The sequence below is a fragment of the Aspergillus steynii genome, assembly GCF_002849105.1.
Source record: "Aspergillus steynii IBT 23096 chromosome Unknown P170scaffold_4, whole genome shotgun sequence".
In the NCBI taxonomy this organism is placed as follows: domain Eukaryota; kingdom Fungi; phylum Ascomycota; class Eurotiomycetes; order Eurotiales; family Aspergillaceae; genus Aspergillus; species Aspergillus steynii.
This window is the reverse complement of record NW_020194401.1, coordinates 1,052,841-1,065,728: the sequence shown is the minus strand read 5'-3', so window position 1 is coordinate 1,065,728 and position 12,888 is coordinate 1,052,841. Positions and strand designations below refer to the sequence as shown.

General features: G+C 51.3%; 6 protein-coding genes across 6 annotated transcripts; 2 read left to right on the top strand and 4 right to left on the bottom strand.

Moving 5' to 3' along the window:
• Positions 1-645: 645 nt before the first annotated feature.
• P170DRAFT_425969 (putative DUF221 domain protein) lies at positions 646-4,406 on the top strand (the record flags this gene model as incomplete). Its single annotated transcript, XM_024847680.1, has 3 exons — positions 646-812; positions 875-3,321; positions 3,391-4,406. 3 exons carry the CDS (start codon positions 646-648, stop codon positions 4,404-4,406), a joined length of 3,630 nt encoding a protein of 1,209 aa, XP_024704269.1.
• Positions 4,407-4,617: 211 nt separating this feature from the next.
• Positions 4,618-5,542, bottom strand: P170DRAFT_171525 (lysozyme). The gene is made up of 2 exons (XM_024842619.1): positions 5,222-5,542; positions 4,618-5,123 (listed from the first exon to the last, which is right to left on the bottom strand). The coding sequence occupies exons 1-2, from the start codon at positions 5,477-5,479 to the stop codon at positions 4,830-4,832; spliced, it is 552 nt and encodes a 183-aa protein (XP_024704268.1). The 5' UTR covers positions 5,480-5,542; the 3' UTR covers positions 4,618-4,829.
• A 532-nt stretch (positions 5,543-6,074) lies between these two features.
• P170DRAFT_464540 (uncharacterized protein) lies at positions 6,075-7,021 on the bottom strand. The gene is made up of 2 exons (XM_024852258.1): positions 6,220-7,021; positions 6,075-6,156 (listed from the first exon to the last, which is right to left on the bottom strand). Exons 1-2 carry the CDS (start codon positions 7,001-7,003, stop codon positions 6,116-6,118), a joined length of 825 nt encoding a protein of 274 aa, XP_024704267.1. The 5' UTR covers positions 7,004-7,021; the 3' UTR covers positions 6,075-6,115.
• Positions 7,022-7,343: 322 nt separating this feature from the next.
• Positions 7,344-8,911, bottom strand: rmt2 (protein-arginine N5-methyltransferase). The gene is made up of 2 exons (XM_024846700.1): positions 8,803-8,911; positions 7,344-8,720 (listed from the first exon to the last, which is right to left on the bottom strand). The coding sequence occupies exon 2, from the start codon at positions 8,716-8,718 to the stop codon at positions 7,453-7,455; it is 1,266 nt and encodes a 421-aa protein (XP_024704266.1). The 5' UTR covers positions 8,719-8,720; positions 8,803-8,911; the 3' UTR covers positions 7,344-7,452.
• Positions 8,912-9,044: 133 nt separating this feature from the next.
• P170DRAFT_455766 (prohibitin subunit PHB2) lies at positions 9,045-10,444 on the bottom strand. Its single transcript, XM_024851565.1, has 4 exons — positions 10,236-10,444; positions 10,087-10,155; positions 9,666-10,021; positions 9,045-9,597 (listed from the first exon to the last, which is right to left on the bottom strand). Exons 1-4 carry the CDS (start codon positions 10,414-10,416, stop codon positions 9,277-9,279), a joined length of 927 nt encoding a protein of 308 aa, XP_024704265.1. The 5' UTR covers positions 10,417-10,444; the 3' UTR covers positions 9,045-9,276.
• Positions 10,445-10,563: 119 nt separating this feature from the next.
• On the top strand, positions 10,564-11,922 carry P170DRAFT_407821 (putative polyadenylation factor subunit CstF64). The gene is made up of 2 exons (XM_024846699.1): positions 10,564-10,816; positions 10,874-11,922. The coding sequence occupies exons 1-2, from the start codon at positions 10,765-10,767 to the stop codon at positions 11,707-11,709; spliced, it is 888 nt and encodes a 295-aa protein (XP_024704264.1). The 5' UTR covers positions 10,564-10,764; the 3' UTR covers positions 11,710-11,922.
• The last annotated feature ends 966 nt before the right edge of the window (positions 11,923-12,888 follow it).

The window sequence follows — 12,888 nt, the reverse complement described above, 5'->3', positions numbered from 1 at the left end:
TTAGCTACTCTGAGATCGCTTACGCCGTCCCGGAGTCCAGGGGCCCCTCCACCACCTCGCTGCGATCGGCTGTCTCCAGGTCTCACAAATGACGAGCATCGTCGACGGGGTGAGACAGCAGCAAGCGCTGTGGAGCCTTAAGGCGAAAGTTTAGTTTCAGCAGGCGCCTGATGTCATTGCAGAGCAACGATCTGCTCATCCCCAGCGCATTTTCCCAACTTCCCACAAACCGTGGCGCTTCTGCCCTGCTGACTTGGCACGCTGCTGAAACATGAATGGTCCATTCCTTCTGCAATTGGTGCCACTGCTGTCATGCCTTTATTTACTTCCTCTTTTTTCGTCGCTCCATTGATCCCTATTTTGTCCTCTTTAACCGCCCGCCTTTTCTAAAAACAGTCCCCTCGTGTTGCTGCTATTTTCGAGGTCTCCCTTACTTGGTTAAATGCCCCCCTCCGCGTCGATCGGCATGCCACCTCAATCTTCAGCAAATCCAACTCGTTATGTGCTTTGAACTCTCGGCCTTTGTACCACCGTTCGACTCTCTTCTTTCTCTCCGCGGCGCTATTTCTCCTGCAAACTTGGTCGGATTCGGCCTCATAGCAACCCTCTAGATCATATCTCTGGGGTCCCCTCCCGGTCGCCGTCATGTCCAACGACCTAGGGAAAGCCCTGGAACACGCTGGTGGCACGGGAAAACAGCGTGAGGGTATTGGAATCAATACCTTCCTTGCCTCTTTGGCCACTGCGATCGTCATTTTCGCAGTTGAATTTCTACTGTTTCTGCTTCTTAAGGGGAAACTCACCCGTATCTAGTGAGTGTCGACGTGAAACAATCTTTCGTAACTGAGGATATCGCTAACGTGGCTCTGAATAGCCAACCCAGAACCTACCTTGTCCCTGATCGGGAACGTACCGCACCCTCCCCTCCGGGTTTCTTCCGATGGATCGGCCCGGTGTTTCGGACCTCCAGCTCCGAATTTATTCAGAAATGTGGTCTCGATGCCTACTTCTTCCTGCGATACCTACGGATGCTCCTGAAAATATTCGTGCCGCTGGGATGTCTTCTGCTACCAACCCTCCTTCCGCTGAATAAAGTGAACGGCAAGAACCAGAGTTTCAAAAATGGGACTACAAGCGGGGGCCAGTGGAATGTTACCGGTCTTGACCAACTCGCCTGGGGAAATGTCACCCCTGAAAATACGAGTCGTTACTGGGGACACCTCATCATGGCCTTCATAGCCATTGTTTACGTGTGCGCCGTTTTCTTTGATGAACTCCGAGGGTACATTCGTTTGCGACAGGCGTATTTAACTTCCCCGCAACATCGGCTTCGCGCATCTGCAACAACCGTTCTAGTGACCGCCATCCCTGAAAGCTGGCTTACGGTGGAAGCTCTTGATTCATTGTTTGACATATTCCCTGGAGGCATCCGCAACATCTGGATCAATCGAAACTATGACGACCTCAACGAGAAAGTGAAAGAACGAGACGAATTGGCTTTGAAACTTGAGGCTGCCGAGACGGACTTGATTGTCAAATGCAAAAAGGCGCAACTAAAGCAGGCAAAGTCCGAAGCAAAAAAGGCTGGCAAAAGCGCGAAGGTGGTAGACAAGCAAGAAAAACAGGAATTGGATAGGAAAGCTTCCCAGCTGGCATTGGATGCCGGCGTTAGTTCCGGTAACCCACATCAAGCGCACACGCTTAATCAACTTCTTCACCCCGGCGCTTCAAAGAAAGAGCCGCATGAAGGGCAATGGAAACGACTCAACCCCTTTGACCCCGCCATGGAGGCTGCTGAAGCGGTCGGTCAAGGGGTGGGAAAGCTGGGGAAGTCTGTTCTAGGTGGTCTCAAGAAGGTCGAGGACGGAATTGATGGAAAGTTGACTCGCACAGGGGGCTTTGTTCCTGAAGATGACTCACATGAGACGACTGGGGACCAAGCACGTGTTTCTGGTGGCGATGGACCGCGCGAGTCTCTCTCATTGAACACAAATCAAAGAAAAGCAAACAATGAGAATGATCCATATCAGAGAAGCCCCAGGAATCAAAGTCCCAGCGCCGCAGGTCCAGCCTCCTCGAAACCGAAAAGGCCGTTCTGGAAAAGCCGAGGCTCAAGCAATTCTAAAACGAGCAGCAAAACTGAGCCGGACGAGTTCCCTTTGACAGGCCTCGAAAGCCCCGTTGACGCGGAGGATTCATCCGACCCTGACCCAAACATCTTGCCGACAGGGAGAGAGAACAGCAAAGCCAGTAAATCTGGGGGCCGTAAGGAAGGAGAAGAGGTAGATGGAGAAGAGTATCCAGTCGCTTACAACGAAGATTTCGACAACGAAGACTTCGGGGAACCCATGTGGAAGAAATTCATCAAAGAAAAAGACAGGGATACCATGCGATTGCCAATCTTTGGTATTAAATGGATGCCATCTATTTGGCTTATTGGGAAGAAAGTGGACACCATTGATCACTGTCGCAAAGAAGTGGCGCGACTGAACCTGGAAATCGAGATTGATCAGCAACACCCGGAGAAATTCCCTCTGATGAATTCTGCATTTATTCAGTTCAACCACCAGGTGGCAGCGCATATGGCTTGCCAGGCGGTCAGCCATCACGTCCCCAAACAAATGGCTCCTCGCATTGTGGAAATCTCGCCAGATGACGTTATATGGGACAATATGTCAATCAAGTGGTGGGAACGCTACCTCCGTACATTCGGGGTTGTCAGCCTTGTCTGCGCCATGGTGATCGGATGGGCGTTCCCCGTCGCTTTTACCGGATTGCTTTCCCAGCTATCGTACCTGGAGGATGCTTTTACTTGGCTATCGTGGATTTCAAAACTCCCAGAATGGTTTGTCTCCGCCGTGCAGGGCATCTTGCCCGCCCTATTTTTGGCCATTCTCATGGCTATATTGCCATTGATCCTTCGATTCCTTTGCCGAACACAGGGTCTTCATACGGGCATGGCTGTGGAACTCACGGTGCAGCACTATTACTTTGCCTTTCTGTTCGTGCAGCTTTTCCTGGTTGTGGCTATTTCGTCCAGTTTCTCCACTATCATCAACAACGTCACCAACGTCACCAGCTGGCCGGAACTCTTAGCGCAGAATATTCCCTCTTCCAGCAACTACTTTTTCTCGTACATGATTCTTCAAGCCATGTCGGTGAGTGCTGGTGCGTTGGTTCAGATTGTCAATCTTGTCAGCTGGTTCATTCTCGCTCCATTCCTCGACACGACTGCAAGGAAGAAGTGGGCGCGAACAACTAATCTGAACCAAATGCAATGGGGTACCTTCTTCCCCGTTTACACTACTTTGGCGTCGATTGGTAAGTTTATCCTCTTGACAATCAATTGCGGGCACTGAGACTTGAGGCTGGAACTAATGTTTGAAATAGGTTTAATTTATTGTGTCATTTCGCCGCTCATTCTTGTCTTCAACATCCTTACGTTCGGTCTATTCTGGTTCGTTTATAGGTACAACACCCTCTATGTCACCAAATTCCGCTTCGATACGGGCGGACTGCTTTTCCCCCAGGCTATCAACCAGCTATTCACCGGATTATACGTGATGGAAGTAAGCTTGATTGGATTGTTCTTCTTGGTCCGTGATGTGCAGGGTTCTGTTGCTTGCAAAGGTCAAGCGATCTTCATGATCGTGGTGCTCGTGCTCACGGCCGGTTATCAGCTCTTGCTGAACGAAGCTTTTGGGCCCTTGATTCGTTACCTGCCCATCACCCTCGAGGACGATGCCGTCCGTCGCGACGAGGAATTTGCACGCGCTCAAAAGGCACGGTTAGGATTGCCAAGTGATGACGAGGAAGAAGAGCCCGATACAGTTGAGCATCAGCTCGCGGAGAACGAACGCCGAGAGCGCGAGGCTAACAGGGCATCTCACGACATTGAGTTGAAGCAAATCGAAGCCAACAAGGAACAACAGAAACACCAACACACTGCAAAGCGTCCTGGAATGCCCAAACGTCCATCGTGGGTCGATCGGTCCTCAAAAGGTCGGTCGTCGTATTTCGGAGGCAAGTCGGACAGCTCTGTCCCCAGCGTGCAACGCATGCGCGAGAAGATCGCCGAAGACGCCGAGAACCAAGGCCCTCCAACCCGCAACATTGGCCAGGCAATCTTCGCTGGCATTCATGACGAACTGGAGGATCTCACTCCAGATGAGCGCGATCAGCTGGTCCAACGCGCCTTCCAACATGATGCCCTTCGGGCCAAACGCCCGGTGATCTGGATCCCACGAGACGACATCGGTGTCAGTGACGACGAAGTCTATCGTACCCAGCGATTCAGCAAACATGTCTGGATCAGCAACGAGTACCAAGCCTTGGATGGCAAGTGTCGCACCATCTTCAGTCGCAGTCCCCCGGACTTCTCGCAGGTTGATCTCATTCAATTGTAAATATGGAATTCACGGCCTGCTTTTTCTTTTTCAGAAACAACAAGTCTGGTATTATTTTTGTACCTTAATTGAATGACTGGCATGACACGGTCGGCGTTTTGCTTTTTCGTTGGGCTTCTTTCTGTTTCTTTTGGACTGTCCAGGGGTATCTCTCTGGGCTCAGCATAGCAAGGATGTCTCGTTTCGTTTGGACCAGTTTCAATGATTCTTAGAAATAGACCGATACCTCGCGGTATATATTCTCATAAGACGATGGTTAAATCAAATGAATGAAACCCCAAATTCCACCTACTAGCTCCATTGCAATCTCATCAAAAGCCAAACTCACGATGTTGCTATACACATTCCCTCATCTAATCCATCCCGTTTCAAGAGGTTGAAGTAAGCCATCACAACACGGACCTATAACCCCCCAATCTCCATCTAACAAGGAGCAGGCAGACCTTCGCCCTTACTCGCCGTGGCGAACAACTCCAGCTCAGCATTCCGACGATTCACCAGACCCTCAGAGACCGCGCCGTTCGCATGCACCCACTTCGGCAACTCCTCCTCCGCAACGACATCCACGTCCTCCCCGTTATTCATACGTCGGACAAGAGAGGACGATTGCATACCGCCCGCACCGACGTTGAAGGTCCAGGAGACCAGAGCGCCGTATTGATTATCGTTGAGGGTGACGGCGTCGGCGAAGGCATTGGTCACGGCGTCTTGGAAGCCCTATTGATCGAACAAACTCGTTAGAATTGAACACTGCATACCAGAAGAGGATTGGGGGGATCAATCTTTAAGTAACATAGAGAATCGCGAGGCCTTACCTCCAAGTCATCGGCCAACAGCTTCGTCGCGGTCTCTTCAGTGAGAGGCTGCGAGTAGGAGACGTCGGAGCAGGAAAAGTCCTGGCACAGGTGGCCGTAGCCGATGGTGGGATTTCCGTAGCCGTCGTCGTAGGGGTTTGGGATCATCTTCTCGTAGCCTTTCAGGAGGTCGAGTGTTGCGTCGTTGACGGCTGGGCCGACGCAGGCGGCGGCAGCGAAGGCGGGGATGAGAGCAACGAGGAGCTTGAAGGAAGACATTGTAGTATATGTGTGGTTTGGAATCGGAAATAGAAAGGGTTGTTTTAAATTTGGGATGTTGTGTTTGGAAATCAGTTGTTGATGGGCTTCGTTGAGGGAACAGTTACTACTTTATATATTCCCTTTTTCCGCTGCGAAAGCCCACTTGCAAACTATTACATCCTCTTGGCTAACAGAATTCCATGAAGATCAGCACCCAGTTCCTGGAAATACGAGAACCTACGAATATGGGGTTGAATGGGGCCATCCTGGTAGGACCCTGCAGATTCCTCGATGAAATTCGCGAAATGATACTCGATTCATTGCATAAGCTGATCAAGGCCCCAAACCCCCAATTATCGAGGGCTTTTTGTCCTGTAGGATCTGAGGATTTCTATTGCCAAGAAACCCTAGTCGTATTCAACGGGGCAGATTGTCATATAAGGCTCGTGTCAATGCTGATCGTCTCTATTTGATCGTGTTCCTGCATGCCGGGTCCTGCAACCGCCCCATTTCCCAAGCTAATATGCAAACACGAGCCACGGTTTTCCCACGTTTGGTCCATAGATGGGTCAGGAACACGATGATCTGCGTCTTCAGTAACTATTCTTAGATCGTTCGGCCTTAATATGGCATTCGCCTACTTGTCGACCTTTTTCAGGACCGGTATCTCGCGGGACCGTCTCGCATTTCGAAATCTGGTTGCAACTATAGGTAAGCCTGTCGCCCACAAAATCAAATCGGTAATTGGTAAAACGCACCAGGATCCTTGTCTTCAATGGTAAGTTTGCAGATGCCATCCACCACACTCTTCTTCAATGCCGCGTGTAGCTGGGCGTCGGACCGGACGACGATCCGATGACTTATCCCGGCAAGAGGAACAGCTGCTATCACCTGCTCCGACTCCTGGTTGAAGTGGCACTGCTTCTGCAGAACGTCTACTAAGCTCTCGAATGATATTGCGTCTTGCGGGACTTTACTGGGTTGGTCGCCCAGCACAACGCCTGGACGCGTAAAGGAAGCCACGTCCAAGGCGGCATTAGCTTCCCCCGTCCTATCCCGAACAACCTTCACCTCCGCATTTACGATGGCGGGCGCGTCCTTGCTCCATGGATTGACCTTTCTAGAAGGGCGCTCGTCTGTGCCACCGCCGTTAGCATCGCTTGCCTGGTCATCGTCACTGAATTCGGCAGCCGGGTTTTGCTTTCTTGCCGATGCTCTCTTCTGCTGCCGCAAAAGCACGGACAGGTGGTAGAGACTGTCGAGCAATGACTCGATCTGGTCAGCATCATCGTGGATTGCCTTTATCCAGTTGTCGAAGTTGTACCGCGAGTCAGCGAACGCCTGTCGCCAGAGGTCCTTGAGGAGCTCGCGCCCGACGGTCGTGCGGGTATCGGCCATTTCGTCTTTGTTATTTTCCATAAATCTTTTGATTTGGGCTTCGAGGTTCCATCTACGCTCTCGCGTCAGGTCTGGGAAGGTCTCCCACAGCCTTCCAATCGTCTTGCGCTCCGGCAAAGGCTTCATCTGGGTGGTTGACGGCATTATGCGCGTTGTCTAGAATTAGGAGGGATCAAGTCAGCCTGCTGCATGTTCCAAAGGTTCAAGGCTCCTCCTAGAGCGCTATTTGCGATAGGCAACGTACATTAGTGGGAGCGATAAGTGTAGACAGTCAAAGTACAAACTCTGCAGGCAACGAATGATAAGAATAAGGAGATTAGGGAATTGTAAAGAAATGAAATAAAAGCTGGTATGAAAAAGAAGGATTTATGCGCTGAGCGGGGTTGGAAAGTAAGATAAAGTGAATGAGCCAGGCACCGTAGTGAAGGCAGAGAAGGTCAACCAGCTGGGCCAAAGCCCTCTCACTAGCGGAATTCTCCTGCACGTTTTTATTATCTTTCTGTCTGGGGCCAGCGCAGGCTGGTAAATCAGTGTGCAAAAAGCGTTTTTGTGTGATGGTTCATAATTGTTGCATTTCCCAATTCTATATGTTCTTAATCCATGTACCTGCACAGAGGCAGTCGGTATTTCTCAATTCGCCAGTATGGTCGACGCACGCCATTCCATTCTTCTTCCAGCGTGGGAACGGCAATTTCCTCCCAATCGATGTCGAATCCTGCCTCGAACAGATCCATTTCCACCACTTTCTGGTAGACGTCGTAACTGATCTGTCGGTCAGCTCCCATGCCGTTGAAAAAGCTCCACTTGCCCTCCTGGTCAAGCAAACCGATGACCTGTTCGCTGAAGAACTCGCGGAAATCGCCGTAAGACTCAGCGAAAGTATCGTAGTAAATGGCATCGAACTGCTCGCCTTCTCCCACCAGGGCAGGGAGAATATCTTGCCATCTTCCCTCGTGGATCTTAACTCCGGGTTTCTGGTCCCAACCCTTGCGCTTCATTTCCGCAACGACGTCCGGATGCGCCTCGATGATGTGGTGCGCCGCAGGCGACTGTTCTTGTAGGAATCCATCCACAATGCCCATGCCGTGGCCGACGTTGAGCACACGCAGCCCAGGGGTGGGGAGAATCTTCTTCGCCGATTTGGCCATGATGTCCGATTCCCAGGCCATCATCACACCGTTCTGGTCCTGATCCAACAGGCGATCCTGCTGGAAAGTCAGGTTGGAGTCTAGGTAGCGCGATTGGGACACATCCGGTCCAGCTCCCTCAACCTGAGTAATATCAACCAGTTCAGGCGCTGTTTGGTCGTCGGTAGTGGTCTGCTCAGTAGTAGCCTGTTCTTCCTGGGCCTTCTCGGCATCCTCGCCCTTTTCCTCTTCCTCGTCCTCGTCCATCTCCGAAAGCTCCTCGTAACCATCTAGTCGGTTCAGCAGCAACTCGGCGCGCACACCGGCATCCACAATCATCTCATACAGCTCATTCTGTCCAATGCGTTTCGCAATACACCCGGGCGTCTCGTTGTTCAGGTCCAAGTCATTCCAGATCGCACCCTCCTGCAGAAGGAACTTGACAGTGTTCACGCCCGATTCCACGACGCTTTTCTCCTGGCTAGGCTGGGTGCCGTTGGCATGGACGCCATTGGACTCCCCATTCACGGGTTCATCGTCCGATTCGCACGCTGCGATGGCCGCATGGAGTGGGGAGTATCCTGTTTCCGTATCCTTGACGTTGGCGGCGTTGGGGACGGCTGTGTGGGAACGAATCAGGCGACGGAGCTTGGGGATATCATGTTGCGAGGCGGCAAGGAGGATCTCTTGGACTTCGAGGTCGACATCGATTTCTATGGATGGGTCGGCCATATCTAGCGGGAGGTTAGCTGTCAATTCATGAAGATTTTGAGGACTGCCGGTGCGGGGCACCAGCACAAGGAGGGGTCGGCGTACTTTTCGTAGAATGAGGGATATCGCTATGAATTTTAAGGAACAAGTGAATGAAGCCGATTATAATATACGGCGGTTGATAGCCACAGACCTATATCCAAGACCGATTGTGTAGTTGGGGAGATGAAAGAATGAAGAAGATAAAATTTCCGCCCGCCGCTTTCGTCGGGGCGCGGAGAAAAAGCGAGTCCCGCTTGACATCAACATCGAGAAAAACTACAGATAAATGGGCAGAACCACGATGTAAGAGAAGAGAAACATTTCGCCTGGCAATTCGGTGAAACCTAAGACAACTATTTGTACAGATACCCTATCCTACCCCTCGGAGGGTCGCGCATTCCAGAGCATCGTCGGCAAGAATGAGCACCATTACATTTCCATTAACAAAGACCAAAGTAAAGAGAAGCTGCTGCCAGCTTTGAGTCCGCTGCCGCTCTCTCCTAATAAACTCCTTTTCTCATGCGAAGGGGATTATGCTTATTTCTCCTCGGCGTTCACGTTGACGTTCAAGCCCAAGCCCTGGGAGTCCAGGTACAGCTTGTTCTTGCCGCCGCTCTCCTGCAGAATCTGGGCAATGTGGCGCGCGTTCTCAATCTTCCGAAGTTCGATGTAACTCTTGCTCTTCTTGATCGCGTCTCCAATCAGCTCGGCGGAGCGGGCCTCACCCTGGGCGCGGACAATGAAAGCCTGCTTCTCTTGGCGGGCCTTGTCGACCAGGAAAGCCGCCCGTTGGGCTTCCTGCTGAGCAACCTGCTTGGCTTCGACAGCGGCAGTGAATTCGGGGGAGAAGGTCAGATGCTATAGACACCGATTGCATTAGTCATGCTCGGAAGATCCAGAATTCAGACAGGAAGCAAGGAACATACCGTAAGCGACACATCGTCAAGGGCGATGTTGAACCGAGCTGCTCGGCGAGCAAGATTATCCCGCACCAGTCTGGCGACGTTCTCACGCTGGGTGATCAGCTGGCTGGCGTTGAACTGAGCCACCACACTCTTCAGGACTTCGTTCACAATCGACGGAAGCACACGCTCATCGAAGTCTTTACCGAGGGTACGGTAGATTTGCGGAAGGGCATCCACTCGGGGCTTCGACAGAACACGGCAGGTAATGTTCACCATCTGCAAATCCTTGGTACCCGTCAAAGAAGCGATGTTCCGCGGCTTCGCGCGCACGTCGTAGACAACCGGCGTCTCGATCCAAGGGATGTTGATGTGGGTTCCTTTGCGAAGCAAAAGCAGTTAGATAGACATCAGGCGATTATCACACGGGTGACATAGGCCATACCTTCGCTGTAGATATCCTTCTTCACACCACCGATCCTAGAGTACTTAATGGCACGGTGACCACCATCAACTAGAAACCATCGCAAGTCAGCCACGATCCACATCTACCAGCTGATCGAGTCATAAACCATCATCAGAGGCATGTCATACCGTTAAAGAATGAGTTCGACAGGGCATATCCTGCGAGACCGACGGCGACGAGGGCGGCAACCACACCACCTCCGGGACCTCCCCCGGTAGGCATGCGGCCCATACCGAAACCTCCACGGCCGCCGGTCCTCTGCAGCATGGCCTGGAGCTTCTCCAGCTGTTCCTTGGGTGATTGAGACATGATGGTGGTGGTGTGGGGGAGAATGGATGAAAAGCAAGTCGGAAAGTGAGACGGATCGAAGCCGGCGGAGGTTCTGCGGCTCTTCTCACCGCCCGCGGCATTTCCCTCCATTGCATCGCCGTTCATTGTTCGTCCAATCCTTTATCACCTTTCTTCGTCCTCAGCGCCTCGCCGGCTTCGAACGTGCGATTCCTCTTGTCTTCCGGCGTCTTTTGACCCTATTCTTATTGGCAAACCTGAGGGTGTGGTCACTGCTCAGTCTCCCCCGATCGCGATCGCTCTTTTCGCCCAACACGGAGAGCTGGACAGATTGATCGACAGAGCTTGAAATTCTCCGGAATCGCAGTCATGGCGCCTGAACGAGCTGGCAAAAGTGTTTTCCTGGGGAATATCCCCTACAGTATGTTTTTATGGTCCTCCGTCGCTGTCTTTCAGATACTAACCTCTTCCGTTGCAGACCTCTCCGAGGAACAGGTCAAGGACATCCTCAGTACCGCCGGCACAGTCACCAAATTTCGCCTGATGATGAACCCAGAGACCGGCAAACCAAAAGGATATGGCTTTGCAGACTTCGCCGACGCCGATGCGGCCGCCTCCGCTGTTCGAAACCTGAATGATTACGAGATTATGGGTCGGAAAATCCGCGTGGACTGGCCTCACAACAATGAAAAGGACTCGGTGCCTCCGGATTATTCGCAGACCGGCCAGATGCCCGGGCAGCCAGATAGACAACTCGGAGGTCAACAGTCGTCAGCTCCGTTGCCTCCTCTGCCCCCTGGCGTGGAACTGCCTCCGCATTTAGATTGTCCAAACGCGATCTCTCAGACTCTATCCTCCCTTCCTCCCAACCAGCTGCTCGAGGTACTCTCTCAGATGAAGCAGTTGGCCACCGTCGAGCCTGCACGAGCCGCCGAGCTCCTGCGGACAGCTCCTCAACTAGCATATGCCATTTTCCAAGCACTGCTCCTGATGAATCTGGTGGACTACAACACACTCGGCTCGGTTGTGGAGCAGGCTGCGCAGCCGGCAGCCGCTGCTCCTCCTCCTGCAGCGCAAGCCTTCCAGCCTTTCTCGGCGGTGCCGGGTCAAATCTCCACGCCTCCGATGGCCAACACACCTTTCAACCCCCAGCCCGCACCGCAACCCGCAGCGCAGCCACAGGTCCCCAGCCAGGACGAACTGCTGCAGCAAGTGCTCTCCATGCCGCAGTCGGCCATCGACGAACTCCCCGCCATGGAGCGGACTCAGATCATGCTGCTGCGGCAGCAACTGATGCAAGGTGGAATGCGATAGATGGACCGACTTGAGGGGGCGTTGTCAACTTCTTTGATTCAGTTTCTTGGATAATGGACTTTGTTTTGATCAGCAGATGGGATGGCGCACATGGTTCACTTGCAATTATCACTCGGTTGTATACTTAGATACGTGGAAGATATCCCAATATTTTGCCTTTTCCTTTCAGCAAACAAATGACTTGGTCATACAGAATACCAAAATCAATTCTTGGGCCTAATACGTTCGATTTAAAAATTGCATCAAATAAATGAATTTAGTTTTCTTGTGAAACAGTGGAAGTCCGTCTCGAGGATGGGCAACCCAGCACTTGCACTAAATATTTCTGGCCTAGAAACTACTCCCCAAAACTCCCCTGGCAGTACGATAACTAGATTTGCGCATACTAGTTTAGTATTTGAACGTACGGTAGTAGACAAGAGAATCAAAAGCAGAAGAAACCATAAAACAGTAGCTTTACTATTATCAACACCAAGTCTCATACTTTGATTTCTGAGCACCCTGGAAAATTCCTGCAGAGCCCTAAATCAACCGCCTTAGATCGAATACACAGATCTAGAGCACTTACTATATGCAGATATTGTTGTATCTTGAGTGCATTATACAAGAAGACTCTTGCTCTGAATTGTCCAAGCTCAACCATATTTTTGGAGTGTATTTTTATGGAATAATTCCTTAGGCAGGTCATTACACTATTGCGGGGATGGGCTTTTATAAAACTGCCTATAATGGAGCTACAAGCCTATAACTTTCGTTTCTACAAATCAGTAGACCAGAAAGCTTTTTGTTGTTCGTTTTCCGTTTGTGGTTGGACTTGTTTTGATTTGCCTGCCAGCTCCAGCTCTGAAAGAATCAGTTAGCAATATTTTGCAAGAAAAGCTTCCAGCGACACTGCAATTTTTCTCGGATTATAAAGACAGAACACAGCTTGCAGTTCTTTAAGGTGAAAAGCACAATACTACGTTGTCTATGTCTCCTCACCGCTCTACTGCATCAACTTGATACTATCAGACCCATGGCATGATCAAGGCAATTAGACAAACAAAAAACCCCTAACCTACCCCATAATTCTTTGCCCAAGGCCAAAAAAATACCAAGAGTCACGTAGAAGAAAAGTAAATGCAGCAGCGTAAGCACCCCATTGGTAGAACTCCCTAGGCCCGCATCACCTTCGGTTCA

Coding starts and splice junctions, on each gene's coding strand:
- P170DRAFT_171525 (XM_024842619.1), bottom strand. CDS start 5,479: ATGTCTTCCTTCAAGCTCCTCGTTGCTCTCATCCCCGCCTTCGCTGCC. Junction 5,124..5,221: donor TGTTGGCCGATGACTTGGAG/GTAAGGCCTCGC, acceptor TTCGATCAATAG/GGCTTCCAAGACGCCGTGAC.
- P170DRAFT_464540 (XM_024852258.1), bottom strand. CDS start 7,003: ATGCCGTCAACCACCCAGATGAAGCCTTTGCCGGAGCGCAAGACGATT. Junction 6,157..6,219: donor CATTGAAGACAAGGATCCTG/GTGCGTTTTACC, acceptor AGTTGCAACCAG/ATTTCGAAATGCGAGACGGT.
- rmt2 (XM_024846700.1), bottom strand. CDS start 8,718: ATGGCCGACCCATCCATAGAAATCGATGTCGACCTCGAAGTCCAAGAG.
- P170DRAFT_455766 (XM_024851565.1), bottom strand. CDS start 10,416: ATGTCTCAATCACCCAAGGAACAGCTGGAGAAGCTCCAGGCCATGCTG. Junction 10,022..10,086: donor GAAGGATATCTACAGCGAAG/GTATGGCCTATG, acceptor TGCTTCGCAAAG/GAACCCACATCAACATCCCT. Junction 9,598..9,665: donor TTGACGATGTGTCGCTTACG/GTATGTTCCTTG, acceptor CGGTGTCTATAG/CATCTGACCTTCTCCCCCGA.
- P170DRAFT_407821 (XM_024846699.1), top strand. CDS start 10,765: ATGGCGCCTGAACGAGCTGGCAAAAGTGTTTTCCTGGGGAATATCCCC. Junction 10,817..10,873: donor CCTGGGGAATATCCCCTACA/GTATGTTTTTAT, acceptor CTTCCGTTGCAG/ACCTCTCCGAGGAACAGGTC.